Source organism: Rana temporaria, chromosome 10, assembly GCF_905171775.1.
Source record: "Rana temporaria chromosome 10, aRanTem1.1, whole genome shotgun sequence".
Taxonomy (NCBI): Eukaryota; Metazoa; Chordata; class Amphibia; order Anura; family Ranidae; genus Rana; species Rana temporaria.
The window spans coordinates 5,705,171-5,716,700 of record NC_053498.1 but is presented as its reverse complement, the minus strand read 5'-3'; the positions used below and the strand labels follow the sequence as shown (position 1 = coordinate 5,716,700).

The window sequence follows — 11,530 nt, the reverse complement described above, 5'->3', positions numbered from 1 at the left end:
CACAATGACTCACCAACACGGTGACCAGCTGCTACTCCCATCGCAAATGACAGATCCCCAGTACTACTGTAATCAAAAACTAGCTAAGGGATCCTGGTAATGTCATTGGCCAAATACAGTAATGACCATATTTGCTCAATGACATCGCCCAGGATCCTCGCTGGCTTGATTGCAGAGACCTGTCATTTGGAGGCAGTAGTGCTACTGGCGCTAAATGACAGATCCCTGACAGTTGTTTAGAAACAGATATCATTCCCCTGCAGTGATGCAAATCCACATCAATCATGATGACTCCTCCACATGGGGACCAGCTGCTGTTTTCGTTGCAAATGACAGATCCCTAATACTGCTGTAATCTAAAAATAGAGGAGGGATCTTGGATAATGTCATTGACAAAATGCAGTCATGACCATATTTGGTCAATGACACCGCCCAAGATCCTTGCCGACTTGTTTACAAACAGAAGAAAATAGGGATTTGTCATTTATGAGGCAGTGGTGCTCCCGGCACTAAATGACAGATCCCTGACTGCTATTTGCAATCCAGATCCCCATCAATTGCAATGACTCGCCAACTCGGTGACCAGCTGACACTCCCATTGCAAATCCCCAGTACTACTGTAGTCTAAAACTAGCAAAGGGATCCTGGGAAATGTTAGTGACCAAATACAATATTGACCATATTTGATCAATTACATCACCCAGGATGCCCACTGGCTTGTTTTACAAACTGAAGCAAACAGGGATTTGTCATTGGGAGGCATTAGTGCTACTGGCACTAAATGACAGATCCCTGACTGCTGTTTACAATCCAACATGATGACTTGTTGACAAGATAACCAGCTGCTACTCCCATCACAAATGACAGATCCCCAGTACTGCTGGAATTTTAAAAAAAAATAGCAAAGGCATCCTAGGATCTGTCACTTAGGCAGTAATGCTACCAGCACTAAATGATAGATCCCTAACTGCTGTTTGCAAACCAAAATAAATCATGTCCATTGATGCAGTGAATATGGATCTGTCATTTTAAGGCAGTAATGCTATTGGGACTAAATGACAGATCCCTGACTGCTGTTTACAACCCAACACCAACCATGATGACTTGTTGACAAGACATCAGTCGTGTCCAGTGATGCAGGCCCACGTCCATCACGATGGCTCATCGAAAGAAGGACCAGCTGCTACCCCCATCGCAAATGACAGATCCCAAGTACTACTGGAATCTTAATCTAGCAAAGGGATCCCGGGGAATGCCATTGACTAAATACGATCGTTACCATATTTGGTCATCATGACATCACCCAGAAACCCCCACTGACTTGCTTACAAGCAAGCAAGCATGGATCTGTCTCCTCCTGGCACTAAATGACAGATCCCTGACTGCTGTTTACAACCCAACACCAACCACGATGACTTGTTAACAAGACAACCAGCTGCTACTCCCATTACAAATGACAGATCCCCAGTACTACTGGAATCTAAAAATGGCAAAAGGATCCTGGGATCTGACATTTGGAGGCAGCAGTGCTCCCGGCACTAAATGACAGATCCCTGACTGCTCTTTCTATGCGGCATCTGCAACTTGATGTTCAGATTTAAGGCGGGGCCTGCACTTTAATTAGCACTTTTAGAGTCCAGGGGTCACAAACTGGTGGCCCTCCAGCTGTTGCAGAACTACAAGTCCCATGAGGCATTGCAAGGCGGACAGTTACAAGCATGACTCCTCCCACAGACAGAGGCATGATGGGAGTTGTAGTCTGAGACGTTCTCCTACGATTGATGATCATGGAAAAGTTCTCCTTTAAATTCCTTCCACATCACAATCCCCGGGCCGAGCCAAAGATGACACCAGATCTTTACTAATGAGAAAAGAAGAAGAAGACGGCGGCCACCGGCCTGGAGACCCCCCCCCCCCCCCCCCGAGGAACAAATGAGGACAAGACTGTTCCCAACAGACCCACATCCTCCTCATCACCATGGTCATCCCCATCCAGCCCTTCCTCCCTCCGAGCTGTCCCAGAGATTCCATCAAACAACACATTGTGTGAAAGGAGGCGAGCCACCAACACCCCACACGGGACGGGGAGAGGGGCGCCGCGAAAAGGAGGGACACCGAGAGAAAAGGAAAGAGGGAGAGGAGAACCGAGAGGAGAGGAGGGAAAGGCGGGCGAGCCAAATCCACCGAGAAATCACCGAGAAGAGAATCCCACCGATGAGCCAAGTGATGTGGTGAGTGCGACTCAAGCGACTCAAGTGTGCTCACTACTAGAGACTCATTCTTCTTTTTTTTTTTTATTATTATTATTATTATTATTCTTTTCTTTTTTCTCTTTAATTTCACTTTTATTCTGTTCTTTTTTTTCTTTCTTTTACTTTGGATTTTTTTTCTTCTTTACTTTTTGTTTTTTCTTTGTATTAATGTTTATATTTTCTGCTCTAATCTATCTTTCTTTTACATTGATGTTTTTTTTTTCTTTATTCACTTAGATTTTTTTTTTTCATTCTCTTTTTACTTTTACTTTGCATTACTACTTTGTGCATTTTTTGCTATCCTAATCTTTCTAATTCTTTGCTTTGTATTACTTTGTACTTTTTTCTTTTGATGTTCTTTTTTCTTTTCTTTTTTGTTTACTTTTCTAATCTTTCTTCTTTTACTTTGTAGTACTTTGTACTTTTTCTTTGCAGGCTTTTTCTTTTTTTACTTTGTACTCTTTCTTTGCATGTTTTTCTTTTTCTTTTCTTTTTGTATTTTTTTGTTCTTTCTTCTGGTACTTTGTGCTTTTTTTATATTCTCTTTTTATTTCATTTTTTTCTTTTATTTTCTGTTTTAAAATTTCTTCTTTTATCCTGTAGTAGTTTGTACTTTTTCTTTGCAGGCTTTTTCTTTTTTTACTTTGTACTATCTGCCATTCTTTTATGTTTGTATATCTTTTTGTTCTTTCTTCTGGTACTTTGTACTTTTTTTTTCTTTTATCCTGTAGTACTTTGTACTTTTTCTTTGCAGGCTTTTTCTTTTTTTCTTCTTTTACTTCATACTTTTTCTCTGCCATTCTTTTTTCTTTTGCATTGTATTTTTTTTCTATTCTTTCTTCTTGTACTTTGTAATACTTTGTACTTTTTTTTCTTTTGGCGTTCTTTTTTCTTTTCTTTTTGTTTACTTTTCTAATCTTTCTTCTTTTACTTTGTAGTACTTTGTACTTTTTCTTTGCATGTTTTTCTTTTTCTTTTCATTTTTGAACTTCTTTTTTCTTTTATTTTTGTATTTTTTTTGTTCTTTCTTCTGGTACTTTGTGCTTTTTTTATTGTCTCTTTTTATTTCAGTTTTTTTCTTTTCTTTTCTGTTTTAATTTTTCTTCTTTTATCCTGTAGTAGTTTGTACTTTTTCTTTGCAGGCTTTTTCTTTTTTTACTTTGTACTTTTTATCTGCAATTCTTTTATTTTTGTATTTCTTTTGTTCTTTCTTCTGGTACTTTGTACTTTTTTTTTTCTTTTATCTTGTAGTACTTTTTGCTTTTTCTTTGCAGGCTTTTTCTTTTTTTCTTCTTCTTTTTCTTTGTACTTTTTCTCTGCCGATCTTTTTACTTTGTTTTTTTTTTCCTATTCTTTCTTCTTGTACTTTGTATCACTTTGTACTTTTTTCTTTGACATTCTTTTTTATTTTATTTTACTTCTCCAATCTTTCTTCTTTTACTTTGTAGTACCTTGTACTTTTTCTATGCAGGTTTTTTCTTTTTCTCTTTTCTTCTTTTACTTTGTATTACTTTGTACTCTTTTTCTTTGACATAATTTTTTTTTTACTTCTCTAATCTGCCTTCTTTCACTTTGTAGTACTTGGTACTTTTTTCTTTTACTTTGTGTTACTATGTACTTTTTCTTTGATGTTCTTTGTTATTTTTATTTTTTTCATTTTAATCTTTCTTCTTTTACTTTGTCTTACTTTGTTCTTTTTCTTTTCCATTCTTTTTATTTTTTCTAGTCTTATTATTATTCTTTTACTTTGTAGTACTTTTTACTTTTTCTTTGACGGTCTTTTTCCTTCTTTTTTTTTTTCAAAATTTTTGAAAAAAGTCTTTAACCGTTTCTGTTCTACAATTTTGCAAATATGTAATTTTTCTTCTTCACCGATGGGTGCTGATGAGGCTGCACTGAGGGGCGCTGATGAGGCTGCACTGAGGGGCCCTGATGAGGCTGCACTGAGGGGCCCTGATGAGGCTGCACTGAGGGGCCCTGATGAGGCTGCACTGAGGGGCCCTGAAGAGGCTGCACTGAGGGGCCCTGAAGAGGCTGCACTGATGGGCACTGATGAGGCTGCACTGAGGGGCCCTGATGAGGCTGCTCTGACGGGGCCCTGATGAGGCTGCACTGAGGGGCCCTGATGAGACTGCACTTAGGGGCCCTGATGAGACTGCACTTAGGGACCCTGATGAGGATGCACTGACGGGCCCTGATGAGGCTTCACTGAGGGGCCCTGATGAGGCTTCACTGAGGGGCCCTGATGAGGCTTCACTGAGGGGCCCTGATGAGGCTTCACTGAGGGGCCCTGATGAGGCTGCACTGAGGGGCACTGAGGGGCACTGATAGGTTGCACTGATGGGCACTGGCAGGCACTAATGAGGCTGCACTGAGGGGCCCTGATGAGGTTGCACTGAGGCACACTCGTGAGGCTTGCACTGACAGGCACTAATAAGGCATGCTCTGAGGGGCCCTGATGAAGCTGCACTGACGCTTACTAATGATCAGTGCCTTAAATATCAGTGTAAACAATGTACTGACAATCTTGCCGGTTAACGCCACTCCTTTCCCCACACAGACGCAGCACGGGAAGAAAGGACTGCCGATGACCGGCAAGTCTGTTTTACATGTGATCAGCTGTGATTGGACACAGCTAATCACATAGTAATGGGCCACTGTGATTGGCCTTTACTGCAATCTGTGATCAGCTGTGTCAAAGAACACAAGGGTTACAGAGCGCGCCAGATGCGTGCCCCAGGAGGCGCGCCGGAGGCGGGGCTCTGGGAGGATGTCCATGGAAGCCTTTCCAGAACTTGTAGCTCACACCGTAGCCGCCTTTGGGCTTTGGCACAGGTGGGAAAAGCAGGGCCGCCATAATTTTTTTTAGGGGTCCGGAGACCCCCAGGGCCCCCAATGGCAACCCCCACTTTTTTTATTTTTCTATAAAAAAAATGTATATATTGTTTTTATTTTTATTTTATATATATATATATAATATTATTATTATTTTTATTATTATTATTATTATTATTATTAAAGGACCCAGGGCCCCCTGGGTGGCAACCCCCCTTATTTTTATAAAAAAAAACCCCCCCCCCTTTTTTTATTTATTTTTATACATTTTTTTTTTATTTTTTATTAAAAGGCCCAGAGGTTCCCAGGGCCCCGGATGGCAACCCCCCTTTTTTTATGTATTTTTTATAAATGTTTATGTTTTTTTTTTGTTTTTTTTTTTATTAAAAGGCCCAGAGGTTTCTTTTTTCTTTTTATTAAAGGGCCCAGAGGTCCCCAGGGCCCCGGATGGTTACCCCCTTTTTTTAATAATTTTTTTAATATATATATTTTTCTATATTTCTTTCGTTTTTTTTGTAAAGTCCCCCCCCCCCCCCGCTTCTTAATTTCAGGCGACAGCCCCCCCCCCCTCGGTTCTCTGATCCAGGGGGCCCATGACTGAAGCTGTGTAAGGGGCCCCAAAATTCCTGATGGCTGCCCTGGGGAAAAGGTTAATGGAACCCCAACACATCTCTAAAAGTTTCCGAGCGGCAAACTGCAGATTGTTGCAGTACCATTTGGTTCGGCGTGTCGCGTTTTTTTGAAGAAAGTCGGCGACGTATTTTATGTGTTTCGCGCTCCTTCTCAATTCATTTCAATGGGCCGCCCAACACGCCAAGCCCGGGAATGCGCATGAAATGCACACATGCGCCCACGCAGGCAAACACGCAGTGGTGTGAACCAAGCCTAAATAATGTCAGAGGGACCCACAACAGTGGCCCCTTTGTTCCCACCCCCCCCCCCCCCCACCCCAAATTGTCACTCTTCTTCCACTTGTAGCAATTTGTCGCTTGTTTCTTTCCTCGGAGGGGGTCACAAGTTCTGGTTAAACTTAGAAACATAATTGGCGTCCCGCGTTCACGGTCCTCTGTAGCTGCGGTCACTTTTGCTCGCCAGTGATTTGTGAAGCGCCGTTGCGAGTAATTGTGGCGCTTCGAGCCATGAAGCTCCCTCCGGGCTGTGAATAGACAATACAGAATAGAATGAAGGATTCATCTGCCGATCCTTAAATAGCGCGGCGCCTCGAGCTGTCACCTCCCCCGAGAGGAGAACAAAACGCACCGCCGAGAACGCTGTCCATGTCATTTCTAATCGCTGGTGATCCTGTCGTGTCCAGAAACTTCCTGTCACAGAGTGACAACGCTCTGTCCCTAGACTCACTATAGAAAGCTGTGCCTTGTGACTGGGGCCTGGACAAGGGGGGGGGGCAGGAGGGGCATCTGCCCTGGGTGCAATGGGTTGTTACAGGTATGTGGGCGCCCTGACCCTAGCCTTAAGGGAAGGAGGGGTGCAGTTTGGCATCTTTGCCCTGGGCACTGGATGGCCTTGTCCCGGCACTGCTTGTGACACTTCAGGTGCTGATGGTCAGGCAGGGCCGGGACAAGGAGTGGGCAGGAGGGGTGTCTGCCCTGGGTGCAATGGGTTATTACAGGTATGTGGGCACCCTGACCCTAACCTTAAGGGAAAGCTGTGCCTTGTGACCCGGGGGTCTGGACAAGGAGTGGGCAGGAGGGATGTCTGCCCTGGGTGCAATGGGTTATTACAGATATGTGGGCACAATGGCCCATATTCTGAGTAAATTTCCGCCAGCTGCGCTTAAGGCACTTACACTCCGCTGTCCCAACTTACAGGAGCAGGTGTTGTATTCCTCAAACACTTGCTCCATAAGTTGGGACAGCGGAGTGTAAGTGTCCCGGCGTAGCCTGGCGGATCTCCAAGGGGGCGGCTTCTATTCAAATGAAGCGCGCCCCCGATGCAAAAGAACTGGGCATGCGCCGGGCTTCAAAAAGCCCAGTGCGCATGCTCCAGTTCTCGGCGGAAAACGTCAATGACGCCGACGTGTGCGTCATTGACGTAAAGTCGTATTCAAGAACGACTTACGTAAACGACGTACCCGACGAAAAAACACGACGGGGACCCGACACCATCCGTAACATGGCCTACGCGAGATTTGCGGAAACTTACCCCTCATATAGCAGGAGTAAGTTTCCGCTTACGCAAACGACGTTAGCGACAGTTACGCGACGCGAACTCGTTCGGGAATCGGCGTAGAAGGATCATTTGCATACGCAAATGACTCCTTCACTTAAATGCCATCTAGCGGCGGCCGGCGTCATTGCATTTAAGATCCGCCAGTGTAAGTGACTTACAGATGGCGGATCTTAAGTGTATCTATGCAAAAATGATTCTAAGAATCAGTCGCATAGATACACTGGCCAAAAAAGGGAGTTACGATGGAGTATCCTGAGAATATGGGCCTCTGACCCTAACCTTAAGGGACAGCTGTGCCTTGTGACCGGGGCCTGGACAAAGGGGGGGCAGGAGGAGTGTCTGCCCTGGGTGCAATGGGTTATTACATGTATGTGGGCATCCTGACCCTAACCTTAAGGGAAGGAGGGGTGCAGTTTGGCATCTTTGCCCTGGGCACTGGATGGCCTTGTCCCGGCACTGCTTGTGGCACTTCAGGTGCTGATGTTCAGGTAGGGCCGGGACAAGGGGTGGGCATTTGCCCTGGGTGCGATGGGTTATTACAGGTATGTGGGCACCCTGACCCTAACCTTAAGGGAAAGCTGTGCCTTGTGACTGGGGGTCTTGACAAGGGAGGGCAGGAGGGGCATGAGGGGCATCTGCCCTAGGTGCAATAGGTTATTACAGGTATGTGGGCACCCTAGCCCTAAGGGAAGGAGGGGTGCAGTTTGACATATTTTGCCCTGGGCACCAGATGGCCTTGTCCTGGCACTGCTTGTGACACTTCAGGTGCTGATGGTCAGGCAGGGCCGGGACAAGGGGTGGGCCTTGGCACTGTGGTATTATGTGAGGTGCAGGGGGCACCACAAAGAGATTGTGGGGGGGGATTTGTGTTAAGAATGGGAATTTGGGTGGTAGCAGGAGGTAAGAATTGTTCCAGGAGGAAAAAATTGGGGAGGGGTGCTAAGTGGTAAGACGGGGGATGGGGGGGGATTTGTACTAGATGGGGGGGGATTTGTGCTAGAAAAGGTATTATGGTATGGGGGAGGGGATTTGTGCTGGGAGGGGTTATTTGGAGTGGGGGGTTGAGGATTTGTGCTTAGAAGAGGACATTTTTTTTGAGGGGGGGGGGGATTGTGCTGGGAGGGGGTATTTGGAGTGGGGGGGTTGAGGATTTGTGCTTAGAAGAGGTAATTTTTTGGGGGGGAGGGGGGAAATTGTGTTGGGGGGGGATTTATTTTGGGGAGGAGGATTTGTGCTAGTAAGGATTATTGTGGGGGAGGGGCTTTCTTGCTGAGAGGGGAAATGTTGAGGGGTTGAGGACTTTTTTTTTGGGGGGGGGGATTGTGCTGGGAGTATGTGGGGAATGAGAGCATTTGAGCTGTGGGGTGGGGGGGGGGGCGCACATTTGAGGGGAAGAGAATTTGTGCTAGGTAGGGGGTGATTTTTTTGGGGGGGAAGGGGGGGATTGTGCTGGGAGCACATATAGAATGAGAGGATTTCATCCGGGGGGGGCAAAGATTTGTGCTGTTGGGGGGGGGCTGATTTGTACTGGGAGAATGGGGGGGATTTATGCTTAGGGGGTAACCATGCAATACTGTCCACCACACCAGCCGCAATGTTCCTAATCATTGCCAGACCAGTACAGCCAGCAACCGTAGTCCCGATTGACGCCACGACAGTCCCGGTGTCACCAGTGCACCTGATCATCAGTCACAGTGTCACCAGACCAGTGTAGTCAGCCGGTGTCCCTGATTTCATGTCTGTCACCGTCAGGGAAATCTTGGCACGTCCAGGCTGAAGTCGCTGCCACATTTTAGGTTGGCATCCTTTACACCGGGCTCGTTGCCTTATCATATTTCAGACGTGATTTGCCCGCCTCCTCCTAGGAACATTTATTATCCAGTCCTCATTGGATGACCCTGCTGACCCCTTTAATAATCTTGTGACACTTTTATGATGATGGGGTTAAAGGTGTAGATGCCGAACATACCAGGGAAAAAAATGGTGGTCTGGCATGTAGTAATGTTTCAAGTGGACCTGTCATTCACTTAGTCTGCATGAATAAATTCCTGACAAGTCTCCTCTTCCCCAATGATTACTCAGATTGTGGCCATGTGGTTATAGTAAGTCAATGAGGTCCCCCAAATCCAATGGCCATGTGGTTATAGTAAGTCAATGAGGCCCCCAACATCCAATGGCCATGTGGTTATAGTAAGTCAATGAGGTCCCCAAAATCCAATGGCCATGTGGTTATAGTAAGTTAATGAGGTCTCCGACATCCAATGACCATGTGGTTATAGTAAGTCAATGAGGCCCCCAACATCCAATGGCCATGTGGTTATAGTAAGTTAATGAAGTCCCCAACATTCAATGACCATGTGGCTATAATAAGTCAATGAGGTCTCCGACATCCAATGACCATGTGGTTATAGTAAGTTAATAAAGTCCCCAACATCCAATGGCCATGGGGTTATAGTAAGTCAATGAGGTCCCCAACATCCCTGCTGTGCAGCCGCATGTAACTAAGGTGCAGGGATGTTGGGGACATCATTGACTTTCTATAGCGACATGGCAATTGGATGTTGGGGACATAAATGACTTACTATAGGAACACAGCTACGGGATGCGGGGACATCATTTACTTACTATAGCCACATGGCCATTTAATTTTAGTGACCTCATTGACTCACTATAACCACATGGCCATTGGATGTTGGGGACCTCAATAACTGACTATTGCCATTGGATGTTGGGGACCTCATTAACTGACTATGTCCATTGGATGTTGGGGACCTCATTAACTGACTATGGCCATTGGATGTTGGGGACCTTATTACCTTACTATAACCACATGGCCATTGGATGTTGGGGACCTTATTAACTCACTATGGCCATTGGATGTTGGGGACCTCATTAACTGACTATGGCCATTGGATGTTGGGGACCTCATTAACTGACTATGGCCATTGGATGTTGGGGACTTCATTAACTGACTATGGCCATTGGATGTTGGGGACCTTATTAACTGACTATGGCCATTGGATGTTGGGGACCTCATTAACTGACTATGGCCATTGGATGTTGGGGACCTAATTAACTGACTATGGTCATTGGATGTTGGGGACCTAATTAACTGACTATGGCCATTGGATGTTGGGGACCTAATTAACTGACTATGGTCATTGGATGTTGGGGACCTCATTAACTGACTATGGCCATTGGATGTTGGGGACCTCATTATCTTACTATAACCACATGGTCATTGGATGTTGGGGACGTCAATGACTTACTATAACCACATGGCCATTGGATGTTGAGGACGTCATTGACTTACTATAACCACATGGCCATAGGATGTTGGGGACGTCAATGACTTAATATAGCCACATGACCATTGGATGTTGGGGACGTCAATGACCTTCTATAGCCACATGGCCATTGGATGTTGGGGACGTCAATGACCTTCTATAGCCACATGGCCATTGGATGTTGGGGACGTCAATGACTTACTATAGCCACATGGCCATTGGATGTTGGGGACGTCAATGACCTTCTATAGCCACATGGCCATTGGATGTTGGGGATGTCAATGACTTACTATAGCCACACGCCCTTTGGATGTTGGGGACGTCAATGACCTTCTATAGCCACATGGCCATTGGATGTTGGGGACGTCAATGACCTTCTATTGCCACATGGCCATTGGATGTTGGGGACGTCAATGACCTTCTATAGCCACATGGCCATTGGATGTTGGGGACGTCAATGACTTTCTATAGCCACATGGCTATTGGATGTTGGGGACCCCATTGACGCATATTAATCTGTCTTGTTCTTTTTTTTGTTTTTTGTTTTGTAGAATGGAAAATATTTTTTGCCAAGAAACCAGAACTAAGGAACCAAGACAGAGGAGTATCATGGATGTGTAGGTGGCCAATATCTGAGAAATCAACCAGATCAGAGATGTGACCATAAATAAAGGACGAAACGTGGGGAGGGGACCACAATGGCCGACTACAGCGGACTTTAGGAAAGGAGGAGTGGCGGTGAATATGGCGCATTGAGCGCAGCAGAGGTCATAAATAACTTGCCAATATTTTTTTCGAGGACTCCAGACCAATGGGGCAGTTCCTCCGCCTGTCCGTTTGGACCCTCGTATTCTTCTCTCTCTTCCCTTCGAGCTGCACCAGACGGCCGAAACGCCCGCCAAGATGGAGGTGCCCTGCCGCCTGCAACTGCACTACCGACAACGTCCTGTGTGATGGAACCAACGA

General features: G+C 45.5%; 1 protein-coding gene across 1 annotated transcript in view; it reads left to right on the top strand.

Annotated features, from left to right (window-relative positions):
* Positions 1–1,935: 1,935 nt before the first annotated feature.
* Positions 1,936–11,530, top strand: part of LOC120916222 (leucine-rich glioma-inactivated protein 1-like) — a 32,290-nt gene continuing 22,695 nt past the window's right edge. The window contains exons 1-2 of the mRNA XM_040327083.1: positions 1,936–2,231; positions 11,116–11,530. The exon at positions 11,116–11,530 is cut by the window's right edge and continues 36 nt beyond it. Coding sequence (XP_040183017.1) covers positions 11,376–11,530 — 155 coding nt within the window. The 5' untranslated portion in view covers positions 1,936–2,231; positions 11,116–11,375. The remainder of the gene's footprint in view (positions 2,232–11,115) is intronic.